The 17,985-nt window shown below is 38.7% G+C and overlaps 1 protein-coding gene across 1 annotated transcript; it reads right to left on the bottom strand.

The window, feature by feature from the left end:
* Nucleotides 1-245: 245 nt before the first annotated feature.
* LOC145914564 (uncharacterized) lies at nucleotides 246-1,838 on the bottom strand (the record flags this gene model as incomplete). The annotated part of the gene is made up of 2 exons (XM_083002386.1): nucleotides 246-1,251; nucleotides 1,456-1,838. Coding segments are annotated over 2 exons (1,389 nt in total), but the record flags the coding sequence as incomplete, so codon positions are not given.
* Between the last annotated feature and the right edge of the window lie 16,147 nt (nucleotides 1,839-17,985).

Raw genomic sequence — 17,985 nt, 5'->3', positions numbered from 1 at the left:
CGCATTTCAGACTATTTGTGCTTTGTTTTATGTTGACTCAGGTCCAATGTTTTACCTTTTCGTTTCCTAAATGCTGGGTGTATGATAAAAGCTGCGAGAATTAGGAAATACAAACACGACTTAAAAACACTTGAACAAACAATGAAACTGCTTTAATGAACTATTTTACTCCATTGGACGTTCACAAAAACGCGTTACACAGCAGGCTTTTGTGCAAAGTTACAATTCACAATGTTTCTCCAAAATTATTCGCTTCCGCGCCCAAGCCACCGTCTTATTTTCTCCAAGGTCTTACGGTTGGCTTCTTTCCTTGCTTGTCGAAACTGATTACAGCGTTGACTGTACAGGAAGAAGTCTATGCTGCCTGTAAGAAGATACAATAGTACGCACACGTAGTTGAACTGTCTCACACCCAAGAAATGTAGTCTGTCGCGAAAATTTTCAGCAGTCACAATAGTTCTAGAAATGCCTTGAGCTGCCAGCGCGATCAGAGGAAGACATCGGATGGTGTACACGGTTGCGGACATTATGAACATTCGGGCAATACGTCTTTCATGATCCAGTTCGGTTGCCTCTCTTTCTCTTGCGTGTTTCAGCATAACGACAATAGCCGTCAAGGTAATGCCCCATATAAGTATTACCTGTCCTATCATAAAGAACGCAAGGAAATAGGGTGAGGCCTGGTCGTCTGGTATTACAAGTACACCCTCTTTAACTCGAAAGCTCCAATTTGGTACTACGATCGGTAAAATGGCTCCAATCAAAGAGGTAACAAAAGTAAAGGCCACGGCAAGTTTGGCCAGCTTTGTTGCAGTGTAGTGGGAGTATTTAAGAGGGCGCCATACCAAGTACAGCATGTCCAATGCCGCAAAGATGAATATACCGGATTTTGACAGAACGAAGGTCATCACATAAACGCCGTTAACATCCAAGTAGGCTCGATCAAACACCGAACGCTTGTTATTGAAGGGGAGCAACGAGTGATAGCTGTATTCAGATTCATGTTCGCATTCAGTCAAGTAGCCAAACGTCCCTACTCTAAGTGAATTATAAACTGCGAACGGAACAATTCCAACAGCTATGAAAATCTCCGCAGTGGCCGAACTTAACCGATAGATGCCTTGTCCTCCGAGCTTTTTTAGGTATGTTTTGTTTCGAGCATAAACGCTGTGAATCATCGAATTACAAATCAACGAGAAGAGACCAAACAGCACCATCAGCGTTGTGGCGGCTTCCAACGTTCTTTTGCATCTGGATATACAATATATAGCAAAGTGATTATTATTTAACATACTTTAGAATTGGGCATCTGTAGATTAGAGGGGTCTGGCTATGACTAGCACCTGTATCACCTTGACATCATATTGTTACACCATAATCTGACAAATGATTTTTTTTAAAACCGTGTAAATGCAGCACGTTGCACAAGTTAAACTACACGTGTAGCATACTTACGGCAAATTCATGCAAAACCAAGGTGATAATCCGTACTTGTCTGCATGTCGAAAGTCCATCCCACATTGAATAAAACCACACAAGGGAAACTGGTCATAAATGAATACTTCCGCATATTCGCAACTCCGCCCTTCGTTAAACAACGCTACTTGGACACAAGGATGATGTAGTGTTTCCCTGTCTATAAATACGTCATCCCCAGATCCAGTTACGTTAAATGCAGTTGGAAATTTGTCGTAAGTGGTGTTTAATATGCTTCCGCATTTTGCTTGATAGTCTGTCGGTTTGCAAAATCGGTCGTACAGAAGGGTTGTGTACTGGTTGATGTCAAATCGACGATTCTTGCATTCGTTGAGAAACTGAGAGCAGTTTAAAGACTTGAGATTGGATAAATGAACGGAGAGAGGTAGTCGTCCTTCGAGAAATTCGCGGTCGAAGTGCAGTTGCCTTGCTGTACATTCGCTTGCGTTTGTGCTGTTGTTTAAAACCCCTTTGAAAAAAAAATTATTATTATTATTATTATTAGTATTATCTAAAAACAGCCTGTGTTTGTCTTTGGACTATGCTTGCATATAAATTCAATGAGTTTTGCGGATAGATCAATGATTGTTAATGTTGGTAAAGAAAAGTTAAGGTTTTTAATGACCAATAAAAGATTCCAAAGTATACAGAAATCAAATTAAAAATAATGCACGCTCAAGCAACACCCACTGCTGTAGAGTTAGACTAACTTTTCGACTAACAGGCCAGAATTTATAAAAATTTGATTGGTGGGCAATGGTCTAAGCGAGAATGAAGAATGTTTACACTACAGTTTATTAACTTACCTATTCGCAAAATAAATTTTGAAACACGAAACCGAAAAACAAATCAAATTTACTATAGGATTACATTCAGATACAGTAAGAAGAGTGTTCTTAAGCGACATATATTTGTACCAACTCCTATAACAGACCAGATTTACCTCTAGGGCCGGAGTTTATCCCTGTCAATGACCTTCTCTGTTACTAATTGGTTTGCGAAACTATGTGTCACTTTTGTATGATGGTTTTACTGTGACAATAGTTGACAGTCACGCTTTTTTTACGACTGTTCCGCTTTTATAATATGATGGTTTTGGTGTGACAATAGGTTGAAATCAGGCAGGAGACATCATCCCTAATTAATTTCTGAAATATTTTGTGAAATGCTTTTGGTCGTTTGAAAGTCCCACTTTCAAGAAGTCAGTTTGAAGATTATGGACTTTTCATGCAGAACCATTGCTTTACTCACTTCGTGAATTGTTCGTTGTTACTTTCCGTAACTATGGGGTTCTAAAAACCAGTGATCGTCTACTCGGCGTTGGGCAACTGCTGTAAATTGTAGAACTTACGGAAACATTTAACCACAACGTCCAAATGAACAATGCACCATAAATAACTGGTATAAACAATATGCATTAAAAAAATGCACTTTAAACGAAACCAAAAGAGCTACAAATAGATACTGAACGAAGTCTTCAGAGCTACTAAAAGAGTGTATTCAACAAGGCCTTCAACGAGCCTTAAAAATTGAGAGAAAGAGGTGGGTATAACACCAACAGTCATTTTCCAAAAACGTTCCAAATCCATGTAAACAATCGGTGTGTCAACAACAAGATTCAATGTGTTTGTTTTTTCGCAGTTTGCAACAACTTGTTGTAAATGTTTCGCTTAAGCCGTCCCTTATGTGACGCTGCAAGCACTGTCAGCGTACCCTTTATCCTGTTCTTTTTTTGGTATTCGTGTGACACATGGTTAAATTGTTGCGTGATAATACCTCCTGTCTAAGCCTTGTCGACTCTGATAGGCGAAAAGTTGGTTAAATATGTGAGTTAATTTTGTGCCAGAAGGTCAGGTATATTAAAAATGACAATGTAATTGATAATGAAAAGATTAACGTTCATGATTAGGAGTTGGCATATTTTGAAGCAACGAATTTGTGTCAAACTAATCGTGATAGGCCAACGAGAATTGTGTTGTACTGTATGTAGGCTACCTGCTAAAATTGCGCAATTGCACTATTTTGACACATTGTGTGTGCGGATTTAAAATTGTGGTCTGAATCACGCCTCTTGTATCTCTATACAGACAACATTCATTAGCTCCTGTTAAACCTCATACAAGAATAGCGTGCAGTTTTAACTTACTTACCTTGGTGATGCAAGTGTTCGGTAGGTATCATTTCAACAGAACTTACAACCAAGTACGCACATATAAAACCACATAAATGCCAACAACTATTCTTCATATTACCCTTACGTCGCACAGTCTTGCACTACTGCTGACTTCTCCAGCATCAAGCTATAATAGTTAGTACCTCTCTGAATGACATGACTCATATTGGGCACACCCGTTTGGAAGAGTCACGACAACGAACGTATTGATGCTGGCCGACGGGTGGAAATATAATGCAGAGAAGGGTCTAATGCTGTCAGTCATACGAAAAAAGATACTGTGTAAGTCAGCATGACACGAATATAGTACGACCACAACGTGATGTTTAGCATTACTCGAATATGATGCCACTAAGAATGCGCTAAATTCGACTTATTTTTTGTGTGGTTGCCACAAAATACATCATATTCTTACAACATGTGATCTTTTGTGAATATGTCATTACACTTTGTGCTTGATTTAAGTCATAGTTATGGCAATGGTTGCCTGATAAAGTACAAATATAAACAAACAACACTTCCTGACGAAGTAATCCTTTTCCATTGTTGATATGCTCTGCTATCTCAGTTGCAAAACAATACGCGATTCAGACAATGGGGCAATAACATCCGTTTTGGGCTGTAGGTCTATATTGTAGTGCTATGTGAACACAGCGAAGTGGTTTGTTTGCGTGTGCTAGTTGTGTACAGCAGGTGTAAATGAACACTAAGAAGCAGTATTCCTAAAAGATGTCAAAACATTTTGTGATTTTCAGCTTATTTTTCGTGAGCACATACGGTAAGTTTAGTAGCGAAATTTATGAGAATCGGCCCAATAACCATACGGACACTGCGCCAAAATTCCAATAAATGAATTTACACGAGCTCTATTTAGACCGGTAACAGAAAAAGTCTTATTTGTTAAACTTAAAATATTGTCATTCAAACTGAGTAAAATAAAACTAATGCTGGATCTAAGCTTACGGACTAACTGTGATAATTTAGGATGCAGAAGCCATGGGTCTACGAGACCAGTAACGGAAAACATGGAACATTTCATTGAAACATGCATGACGTCTCGCTCTCTCAACGACTTCGAGTGGAGCGGTATTGTGCAGTTTGTGGTTGAGCACAGCTCGTGGTTTAGCAGAAGCGTGCGTGTATGCGACGCGTCAAGGTCATTATTGTCGCATTTGCTTGTTTTTGTTTAAATCCAGAAACATGTACATAATTCCCACTGATTTGAAATGAACTCACTGTGGTCATTTTTTGCGAATCAACTACGCAACTAAGCAATTATAACGTGAAAATGTACAAGACTTGTTTTCGATTTGCATTGCTGATTACAATATGTATGAACGTGCAGCGTAAGCAGCATGTTCACGATGGAAGTAGGATGCTGGGTTAGCGCATTGGAACATTTGCTTACGGAGCCGGATGTTGACGTCATAAAGCATTGCGTATGCGAATACTTCAACGAAACAGGGTTGGGAAATTGCCCAGCAGGTTACTGCCCACTGACATTATCATGCAAAAATCTACAACAAAAATACTTTTTGGATTTTGTGTTTCTGCGGGTTAAAGTTGCACATAATTTTATGAATTTAAGTTGGAATTTATTTTGATTTATTATATTGTGCTATACACGAAAGCTTTATGTAAAGCGAAGGAAATTTCGCTTTAGCTTGGATGTGGTCAAAATGCAATAAATTCTAGTGCGCAGAAAAAAATGAGTGAAATATAGACTGATGTGTTTTACTATATGATTGCCAAAATATTACTGTATTCACAGGAAGTTTGGAAAGAAGCAGAGAAATATTGGGTATGATTTTCGTTTTTGGCTTCATCATGTCATTTTTGCAAAAAAAAATTTTGTTGAATTCCAAAACAGATAAATATATAGTACAGCATTGCAAAATTATTGTTTAGGGCACCTTGGATTGCCATGCATTCCATATTGCTCTATAATGCTCGCGGTAACATTTTATGCCGCTTGGTCTGACAATCTACGCCAAGAGTGCGTTGAAAGTTTCATTTGCACCCATAAATTGAAAGATTTGCTAGTGCGGTTGCATTGGTTAACTCGATTGATAGTGGTGTCAATGATTCAATTATAAATCTTTGATATTTGTTTTCCAGAACCGCCCATTGAGGACGATGACTGTCCTTACGTCGACCCAAACGCTTACGCCGACCGACTAGTTGAACTTATGGATCTTGAACCAGGGTGTAACCTAAGTGTTGAAGATTATCTGTCTGTTATTGATATCGTGCGAACGGAAGGCGTGTGCAACTTGTAAGTTACAAAAATCCACTTCTTATATGAGACACGCCAATATAATGGCAATAACAATATCATAAAAAATGTATTATTTGGTTCGTTTTTCTGTTGCCTTGCGCCAGTGTTTCCCAACCGGTGTTACGCGTACCATTAGTGGTATGCGACGGCATTTCAGGTGGTACGCGAGCACCTTTCCGTAATTTGCGGATATAGTTCGAATTTATAAATCGTAAGTTATCTCGAAATGTTTGTTACCATATCCCCTAGGTTACTTTGTAACACTCAACCATGTGGTACGCGTCGAAATTGTTTTACCTCCAAGTGGTACCCTACCACAAAAAGGTTGGGAATCACTGCCTTACGCGAATGTGCGATATAAGTCTAGGTATTTTGGCCAAGCTATGATGTAACTACCATCTTTAGGTTGTGCGACTGCGGCGTTGATCACACGAGTACAGTCAGTGCCGGTACAAAATTAAGTTGTCAATCATGTTGGTCGACTCGCTTTGCTTCAATGATCATGGACACGTCACCCTTGAAGGCAGCAGCACTGCACGTCACAAATGAAATGGATGGTTCAAGTAAATACAAATATACGGTATAAAATTGATATATTAAAGTAATGGACATCATTATTTATATAGACCGGATTCGACCATCTAGTGTCACTTGCAATGATGTGTGGGTCACGATTCAGTAAGTTTCTATGTCATATACAAAAATGTCCCGTGTTAATTGTAAATAAATTTTATTTAATTAAACACAAACTGATCTAGAATATTTGGCGAAATGAGTGCCTAATATGAGCACTGTTGTCTTTTAAACTGTTATAACTGATGTTGTATGTTTAATGCAGCGTTGGTGAAGAAGATCGACTTGAAATGGGAATTCAATCCGACACCATGGTGGTCATATCGGGAGGGGAAGTGACCAATATTGGAGACGTCGATCATAAATGCGTTGGCACAAAGAAATATAATTTTCGCTTCGGAGTAACTGACTGTGGAGCGAACGTTGCGGTACGGTAATGCGCAGGGGGAAAAAGGAAAATTTTTTTAGGGGCAAAAGTTGGTTAACAATTATCATTATTACTTCAATGGCTCAAAGAATAATTTGATCTTCGGCAAACCTTTCAATGCTTTATTTCATTACAAATCTTCCAATATAAAATGATAATCCTTAACATTTGTAGGCTACACGCGACACATCGGTGCCTCTAATTGAAAAATCCATAAATTGCTTTTGCAGAAAAATCTTACGCACTTGGCCTTTACCTTTACCATGTGGAAAGTGGAAATTTTAGGCAATTCCTCAGTGGTTTCAAGTGCCACGAATTTCGAAGCTGCGTGTACGTATTCCGCGGAGGAAGTATTTCGCTCGCCAAGGTTGACTTCGATCCTAAGGTGATTGGCACGGAACAACTATATCGATGTAAACAAAATTGTGTTTCGATGGTAAACGTACCCACCCTTCTTTGTGGCAAAAATGTCATTTTATTCCATGCTTTTGATGTGGTATTTGCTGCGTTTTTTAGGGATGTATCAAAAAAAACTGAATTGCCGGTGTGGGGAAACTATAACGTGACACTCAAGTTCTACGAGAATGATTTTGTCACGGAGTTGCCTAATGAATCCAACGTAACTATTCCTGGTTACATTTACACGTGCGCTACCCTATACGTGAACTCTGACTACATACTTCAGGTATTAAACACTAAGGCAGGTTTTTGTAAAATCCTAGCGTCGCTGTGTTCTTGTCAATGCACCGCATGTTCTTGGTAAGGCATTTCTACGAAATTTTTGTGGGGAACATAGCGTACGTTTAATAATATGATAGCTGCGTTGTTATTTGCTAAAACAGGGCTGACCACCGCATATTCCCCATGTATTATTTTTTTTTTCGGTTTAAAATACCGGTGCACCAAACAAACATTCACCGACACAATTTCTTTACGTAGATTATCAACTGTTGGGCAACGGATGACATGAACAACGCGTCTGGGCTGATGTATGAATTGATAAAGTGCGGGTACGTACAGTGACCTCCTGTCGTTTCGCTCGACATCCCTATAAAAAAAACTATTTAGACCTCAAGACGTTTACCAGATTTTCTTGTAATTTTTATACCTGGCCCGCCAAATTGTTCTCACAAGGTACTGCAGTTCATATTGCAGTTTATTGTAATCTTATTGTATATTGTGTGCTTGTTTTTCAGTCACAGTGTTATACGTTAGTAAATTGAAGCAAGTCACTGCTTTACAAGCATACGTATGTCTCTAGGGCGCCCGCTGGCGGTGAGTATGAAGGAGAACCGGTTGTGACCATCTTCAATAACGCCAATTCTAGTAAATCTTGTTTCAAGTTTCGTTCATTCGCGTGGGGAAGAAAAAGAGAAGCTATGGTGTACGTCCTCTGTAAAGTCCGCGTTTGCATTCCAGCAATTACCAACTGCGCAATGGTTTGTGTTCTACTGCAGGTTTCGTATTGTATTTTATGCACACGGGTAACTGGGACTGGTAACTATACGTGAGTACTATTGCCAATATTGCAATTGCGATTTGATTTAGAATACCAAACGTAAAATGCCAATTTTTGCTTATCTCACCTTGGGCGTTACTCCCGGAGAAACTGCATTTTGCTCATACTAAACTTAAATTTATTTTGAACTTTTGACTTTTTTAAGAGAATTTTAATCCCTGTCAACATAATGTTTTTAAAAAAGGTGTGTCATCATCCGAGGTATAGGGCAAACTGTGGAGAAATAATAATAATATATCGTTAAATTGTTATATTTGTAAATCTGATATCTTTACTCCTTATAGAACTTTAAGTTGGAAGGAATTATTGTACAACATTTGAAAGATCTGCTCAATTGAATTTTAGGAAACCCAAGCAAAACAGATTATCACAAAAATATTTTTTTCTCAGAGTTTATATGTGCAAGAAGAAAGGGTGAAAAGAAGGGTTCAATCCATGCACACAAACGGCATGGTGACCTTCACCGGCATTCGGGTTGTGACCGATAAACCTAGCTGCAATGACGTATGTGATCAACTAAAACAGTAACTTAAGACCTCTTTCGTTCGATCTAAATTCGCTGTCATTTGTTTTCAGTAAAATACACCTGTTGTTACGTTGATTTTCTAGGACACATAGCAGTACACAGCATCAATATTTGTTGTGGTGTTTCGCATTACTGTTTTTTTTTATGTTCAGAAAAACGGAGGATGTAGCGACTTATGCGAAGTCACAGATGGACACGTGGCATGCAGATGTTACACCGGGCGTCGTTTGAGCTGGAATAACTTAACTTGTTATGGTAACTTCATATTGCAAGATTGTTTTTTTTTTAAATTATGGCTTCTATCGCTCCTCCACGTACTTTTTTATGTTTAATTCAATATACACGTACCTTTTTCAAGAGTGTGACACTAAACAAAGCAATAGGTAAAGTTCGATATCCTAATAGTAACTGGTGACACTGTTGCAGAATCTGGTTTGCACGCAGATCGTACATGCAAATACTAACTCATAAACAAAAACAGCAACTGCCCTGTTGTAACCAAACCCAAACTTGAAAATAATTTTGAACACGTCATATTTTCGCAGATGTTCAGACAGACGAATTGCAAGATGAGAAGCCTCCCTCCTCGCCCGTGACAACCATTGTCCTCACGAAAATGTCAATATTTGTGATCATCTGTGTTTTCGCTGTCGTTATAGCCACTCCATTTTTTCTGAAATAAATCTTGTACAAAGCACATCCAATGGCTCGAACTCACAATATTCTGTTGAGAAAACCAATCAAGATCGGTTTTCTGCCAACGCAAACAATGGTTTAAAAATGTTGGTCGTGTTCAGTATATGTTTTTAAGTCTAGCTACGGGAATTAGACAGTTTAATCGAATTTTACAACACTCTGCCTGATTAACCGTTTTACTTGGCCTTTGGATTTTATGGACTGGAGCTTGAAATCGCACGTTTTTTCCCACTTGAACATATAACTACAGACTGGCGAACAAAGCTACTAAAAGTTCGATTAAAGCCAACGTTTGAAGCTAAACCTGCAGTTTCATGCAGTAGCAAATGTGTTCTCATCCATAGTGCGGCACATCTTGAATGGTGACGTCACCGCGGTGGACTTTCGAGGATAGTTATTGTCACGTGATGTGTTTCAGTTATGTTGTATTGCACGTCCCTGTAGTTGCCTGCCCTCTCTGTGCGCGCCTTGTTGCAGTTTAGTTACTTTACAGCACTAATAATGAACACAGCATCGTTCGAAACGTTTGCTCCACTATGACTAGCATATTAGCTCTGGCTTTTGTATTTCGTATAGTTAACATGTTTTTCGCAACTGAATTCAAAACAAGTTTCAATTCATTTCAGCACACATTTTTATTAATTACATTTCCAAATCAAACAGAAGGAAATTATCTGTATAAGTATTTTCATCCACGCACACGAAGTAGTGACAGTAGTGACAATCACATTTACTTCAATCCATTTTGCTTGGTAATGATAACAAACAAAAGGACCAAGATAATAATTAGGAGCATGATGGTGATCGTTGGGTTTGCAATCACGCTTCCAACACTCTTCTCTGCTTGGCTGCTATGTAAGTAATCATCTACAAAAAAACAGTTTGGTATAATATGAGTGCCGTCTGAATTATTGGGTTTCAAAATCTATGTGGTCTTAGCGCATTGTATGTGGGTCGTTCAGAATCGGCAGACTTGCTTTTTTGTAAATCCCATTCAAGTTGCAATCGCTTTATATGCACCGGTAGTTTTACTGCATTTTTCTCAAATCAAGAGCAGTGTTTACATTGGGTTTTATGTTCTTTTTTACAGAACAACTAACGTAATACCGCCACAACATGTCAAGACATGAGTTAAATCTTTACCGTAACAAGTCAGCCTGTTTCTTCCCAGCCTTCGTCCACCAAAACAATTGCATACAACTTCACCCACTGTGTCGTCACAAAGGTCGCTGCAGCCTCCATTTCCCTAGAAAGGTAAAAGGTTGTTAACAATCCAGTTCAAAAATTTGCTGTCAGCCTGATGTTGGCTACCATCCGTTAATTTCACAACGTTATTGTTTGTTGCCGCAAAACGTGTGTATTTAAATTATGAAGGTACCTCTAAGCATCTGGTGTGAGCTGCAACTAGTATTGCTCCAGAGGAAACAGTCAGCATATTTTCAGAGGATAACAATGATCTTTTCTTCTTGTCCGAATTCTACGTTTTATCAAACCAGCATAAGAGTATATTGTATGACAAAAGCATTATTATCATTAAAACAGAAACTTATCGAAAATCAACGAATTATAGCTGAGTTTAACATATTTGAAAATTGTCTGACTTTACTTTTTCTTGATATGCAATAAGCAGTTTTTACTGACACCAATAATTCATACCTCGTTGCAATCTTCCATAGCAGGGTTACATGCACGAACTCTGCATTTAACGAAGATCGCAGCCTGGATATCGCCCGACCAAACGAATGAGCGGAACTTAAACCTTGCACTTGAGGAGAAACCATTTTGGATTATTTCAACAACAGGAGAGCCATTAAGCTCGTCAGTTCGCGCGGTCCTGTTGAAGTGTGAAAGGCATCTATTGTACGCCTACCTCTGCTGTTTTGTTATCCGAAAACTGTTTACGGTTTTGTTAACATACATCGCAGCACTTACCCAGACGTGATGAGATGATATATTCTGCTGGTATTGTTCCCAGGTTGGTCAGTGGCCCAGCAGTCGATAATCTACAGGAAAGACAACATTTCTACAATGTTGCACGATATAGTTCACACAGATTTTATTTTACCTCCGTTACGTAAGCTCCATCCAGGTGCATTTCAATATTAACGTAAATACAATCTGGGACCTTTACCATGGAATTTTGAGGTAACTTGTTGGCAAATTGTATATCGTCGTAAAACCCGATAGTAGTTAAAAACCTTCCTTGTTCCAGCGATCCATTCAATTTCACCAATCTAAAGAAAATATAATCTAGTCAATTGTGAATATCACACTCGTTTGGCGCAATAACTATTGACGCCTGTTCCGAACAATTTCAAGCGGTTTTATTGTTGACAAGGTCATCGTATTTCACAGCAAATTAAATTATTTATTTCTTTTTTTATGACATAACATTCCTTTTTCACTGAATTGTTTTCCTGTCGTGTTTTTCGATTTTCATCAATCAATTAATGTTAAAAGAACAATCTTTTTATGTAGCATTCGCACTTATGTGGCGTCTTTTTTAGGATTTACTAGCCAGCCAAATAGTTACAAAGTCTGTGGTCAGTTATAAAATCTAAGTATAGCCTACCTTAGCATTGGCAGCAACCTTTGCGATTCAATCATGACCTGTCGAGTATAAACGCACGTCAAGCACGTATAATTCAATGTGTATCTCGCTACGACTTCAGAATGTACCGTCACTTTCCAGATGGTAAACGTGAATTCGAAATGCGTCTCGTTTTTCTGAAAGATAAGCACTATGTATGTACGAAAATAAACATTTTGTTGATTTCTTGCGTTCTTTGGGCCAAAAAGCAAACGGGAGACTACAACAGTACAACAAGTACCTATAATATTAACACTGTTCGTATTTATGAAAGGCACTGTCATAGAAAAACCTTATTCCCAGTTTTTTTTTGCAACATACTCTGATGTCAACTCCGCAGTCAGCAAACCCAACATTGAAGTTGTTATTGCTGCTTCCCACACATTTGGCTTCCACTGAACTTGCGTCGTACACAACCTCATTCGACATAACCAGCCTATCATCGGATGCGTGGTCCATGTCGGCGTCAGCAATGCTGTTGGAAAAGACATTGAAAATTATTAAAATAAAGTTTGTTCCTTGGTATTTTGCCAACCACGTGATTCGAATCCCGACCCGTACAAATTAGTAGGACCGAATGACGCTGTGAAAATCTCCAGTAAACAAAATTAAAGTGCAAATGCCATATAGCATTAATATTTGAGTTTCTGTGATCGACCAACCGCAGTCTCGCGGTGGTAATCTTCTGTTTGAACAGATACTTACTGTATCGCTACACCATCGAAGTTGCACTCTATGCTTGTGGGCTGTACAGCACCTATAAATAAACAAACCAAACACGGAGAATTACTTATGTATACAATACATTTGCAGGCTTCGCAGCAGCCCAGTCAATTGTTATTGTGGAATATGACTGCGCTATGCAATACACTTTACAGACACCATTCTCTACGTCAACATAAAGCCATATAGCTTTTAAACCTTTCAACACTAAACTCGTGCGACAGATGTATGAAAAGGTCAGTTTCACCCGCAGTCTCCAATTCCACAGTAACGTTCCTTGCAAGCTGTTTCAGGGGCGAAGTTTGCTTAAACATCGCATGAAGTCGTGTTGGCCAACATGATTCACACGATAACGATTCACTTGCGTTAGCAGTGCTTGTGTAGTTGAGATCGCAAGTGCAGTTGCTTTAAACAGTTTGTAGTTATTAAAATAAAAACCTTATCATGTCTCATTGATATATTGGACTCATCTTTTTCCAATCAATACTAGAAAGAAATACGTTGCAATGACAATGACAATATACCTCAGACATACGCCTTCTGTTCGCACGAATTTCACAATTGATAAAAGATCCATGGCCGTTCTGTCATTCAATGTCAGATTATTTTCTGTAATCAAGTCGGCAAGCCGGCTTGCGTATTCCTCGTCGTCAACATATGGACAGTTTTCATCGTTTAGTACTGGTCCAGTTTGCGGTGCTGTTATTATAAAATATTTACGAAACAGTAAAGTGATCAGGTTCCACCTAACGTGATAACGTGCGTGATGCATTGCCAACGTTCAATACTCTTTTGATAATCCGTTCAATATTTATTAAAAATCACAAAATTCGTCAATTCCAATGTTACCCATTTAGGATTTTGCAACCCCAAAATTTTAGAAGCAGCAAAAAAACAAGTTCGTCGCTGTGTTTGCTGCTGCAGAAATTAACTGGTCGAAGACATGCGTATATGTCGGTGTGTCATTCTCTGTGAGTTTTGTCGTTATTGTTTTAACGCTTTGTGCGTTATGGCGTACAAGGAGATATTGCAAAGCCCGTGCAACTGCACGAAGATAAATTAAACTTTCATTAAAAAATTCATGACACCACTTACCTTGCACCGAGGGGTTTCTTTGTGCTGTGATTAAAAAAACACGCAGTTATTAATATTTTAAGATAACGATGCACTTTTCTTTGATGCAAGTCTGTGGTAGGCCTACTTTAAAGCTAAGTTATGTGGCAACTGTTTATCCATCAATTCCTGTCACTTACCTGAAGAGCAACCAACGCCATTTGTCTCGTAAAGATAGTCACAGACACACCCTTTAGCTACATCTAGATCAGGTTCGGTAAGCAAAGATTCCAGTGCATTTAACCAGCAGTCAGTCTCGGTAGAAAAATCACTTGATGGAAATACAACTTTTGTTTGCAATTAACCAGAGCATTTGATTCCAGAGCATTCAACCATACATTTTTACGCGATAACGACGATTACTTGATAAAAACAGAACTGATTACGTTATGTCTAGTCAAAAATATTTCATAGAAAGTTTGTGTATATTTCAAGCAAGATGTTTTCGAAACTTTTCCAATTGTGTTTAGCACATTTCAACAGTTCAAACTTATTTAGAGCATACCCGCCATTTGTACATTGAAGACTACCTCCTTCGTACCACGATCCCTGTTCAATCACAAAATCAACCACACTCGCCCAAGTAAAGTCATTGATGGAATTGGTGGCCATGCAAGTGTCAAAAAACACGTTGAGGGCACCGACGTCGCGGCGTCTACGCTTTTTATCGTGGCATCCTTAAACGTGTAGAAAAGTTTAAACTTTTGAACAAACACGTTTGTTATTCGCGGAAGACAGTCAAGTTAATCACAACACATCTTTACATTAATGTGATCACCTCTTGCCACAATAACGGCGAATCCAAGTAAGATTAAAGACCTGAACATATTCCTTCTCTTTTCAGTACCAACCACTACTACTAAATTACCAAGCCTTGTTGGTAGGTATTTGTACGCCAACTATACAATGTAATCAACCAACAATATAATCCCAAACAAAGAAAACAATGTGATATCGTACGGATCCACACATCCTGGATATTGAATCATGTCTATAGAGTTTATCATTTGAACAGAATAGAGTTGTTTACGTTCCTCTACAGCCGAAATATTAACTTCAATACATAATCAGGAGCAAAGCTGGTCCTGATTAATTAAACAACCAAGTATTTTCGACATTTTGCACGGATTGGTATAATCTCACTATTTGAGTCAGAAACAAATGTTACAAACATACAAAAAACAAATTCGGGAGATTGTTTAACTTCCATGAAGTTTTTAACAGTCATCCTCTTTTGCCTGTTTGCAAAATATCTGAGACAATGTAACCTAATTTACAAAAGATGTAAGCATAACGCGGAACTTAAATATGCTGCGCTTGGTGCAAATCATATGTGCATGCTGTATGTGGCACCGCACATTGCAATAGGCTTTTATTGTTGACTAAGAATCAATTCATCACGAAGATGACTTTACAACGTCTCAGCCACGCAAAACGCAAAAAAGTTATTATTGTTCATATGTGAAACTTAAAGAACACCTGAGCCCATAATATGATCTCAGTTATAGCGATCGTAAGGGTGCACACATTGTGAATACCAAATCACAGTTATTGTGTTAATAATCATAAAAGAATAGGCTGGTGTGTTTACGTTTGTTAACGAACACATTACGGCAGTATGAATATGTGTAACTAGGATGTCGGCATCCTGCGGGATATAAATTTCCGTCGCTTGTTGTAAACAATTAAGCTCCACATGAACAATTAAAGCTAATTCGAATGCGCTTCGCTCCCGTTTTTTGCACAAGAAGAGCAACGAAGCGCTCAATCCGTTCGTAGAAGGCATATTTGATGCGCTTTGAATCCACTTGGAGAACAGAAGAATGCAAGGGGTGTTAGCTGTCCGGTTTTGTTGGTTTTGTCACATTGCATCACACAAGTAATTAACATTCAAAGATAAGTGCTTGACAATGGTTTTAAAGTTGATTTAGGCGTAGACCGTCCACATTGCATGCAATGGATTCCAGCAAACTCTAGGTGCCATGCATCCCATTGTTGTTGTATACCAGGACCAGAACAAGTTACTCTTCATGTAATACCAATTACTTGAATTCGTTACCACAGTATGTTCATTGTACCCTGAAGAAGCGTTACACCATCTTTCTCGCTTCCTCAACTGCTGCAAGCAACAAGTACTGTAGTTATCGATCAGAGACTGACACAGTGCTTTGAAGAAAACAAATTATGTTGTTTATGTTGCTTGCCAAACCATGTCGTTTGTGCACTTTCGCCACAGATGACCCCCAATTCTTTTTTTCTTTTGGGGCGACGGGATGTAGTTTGCTTACCCCTTGCAAACGCACTCGATCAGGATTCTTTCCAGGACAATAACCAAGGTTCGATTTCCGTTGTGGCAACAAAATGCCGCAACTTGTTGATGGACTGGATTATATGTGCGCCACCGAAACACGCCATTGTTTCCTCGAAGGGTTTGGTCGACAATCTATCGTTTGTTTTTCTGCAGTCGCAAATTTACCTCGGAGTTCCTTTTAAAACAAACTTATGTTCAATTTGCACATATTTTTTATTGTTTACGGTTACAAAAGAATAACACAAACACATCATGCATATTATACGGGTCGCATCAAAATCACATTTATATCCAACGACCGATGGTTATGACCGGATTTTCAATCATGTTTCAAAACTCCTCTTCTCTTGTCTACTTATGGAGATATCATCTGTAAAGCACGAGGTAAGTATTACAGGAGTTATTGTGTTTGGTACACTTTTGTTGCCGTGCAACAACATCATATTCGTTGTTGCATTATGATTTCTATTGTTTAAAAACTTACTGAAAGACAACAGCTATCGCCTGGAACAACTCTTATGGCTTTGGACAAAACGGAGAGCACTTTATCAGAGGATTGTATTTTCATATTGCAGTTTTTCAACCGAGGGTGACATTTACGGACTTTGCATTTAACAAGGATGCCAGCCTGGCGATCGTCTTGCCACAAAAAGGAGCGGAACTTTGCCCTCATGCACTTGCCATTATTCATTACTTCAACAACAGGAGAGCGATTGTGTTGTACACATAGTGGTAACCTGTGCATAAATACAACATGCATTTTGTGATAATAGTTTTCTTTGTAAGAACCTCAACAATGGATGAGCTCAGTCTGATAAAAATGAAACATCAGTCACAAGCCAAACTCCGTGAAGTTCGTCCTTTCGAGTTTAAATTTATTGGGGGGTCTCAACTCCTGGGTGTTTGTGGATTTGGGATTTTACAGCACAAAGAAGTGGCCTTAAGAAGTCATGACATACACATTCCCTCTTCTCGATCTCTATTTATATGAAACATAACGCGAAACTCACCCTGAAGTAATCAGCGGATACATTTTCCCGAGATTATCTCCATGCTTGTCAGTAGTCCAGCAGTCGATCATCTACAAAATACGACAACATTGTGCAAATATCGCCGAAAAAGTACGGGGCTGGAATTCACCTGAACCAGACGTCTTTTTTGCCCGTGAAAAACATTGACCTGGACCATGGAATTTAATTGTTGCGTATCGATGGCAGAAATTTGTCCGTAAAACCTGCAACTTTATTTGTGACTATCATCGTAAGTATATACAAATGGCTAAAGTTCAGCATCATATGTCAAAGTCAAAATAAGCGATATTGAATGTATATGCGTGTTGATTAAGCCCTGTGCTGTCAGCAGGAAAACGTATGTATTTAAAAATTGTTAATATTACAGTCGTTTAAAGCAATACACCACAAGTGGCTTTTCTGATTTGTGTGTTCTGCGACTCACTCGAAACCAGCTGCCAAAATGCCAATTCCGAATATGTTATGTATGTAGCATAAACACCGTTTTAATGTTACCATATATACCTACTTCACAAGCACAGAATCATGGCTGCACACTGGGGGTGGGGC

Source organism: Ascidia mentula, chromosome 9, assembly GCF_947561715.1.
Source record: "Ascidia mentula chromosome 9, kaAscMent1.1, whole genome shotgun sequence".
Lineage (NCBI taxonomy): Eukaryota > Metazoa > Chordata > Ascidiacea > Phlebobranchia > Ascidiidae > Ascidia > Ascidia mentula.
This window is presented reverse-complemented; position numbering and strand designations above follow the sequence as displayed.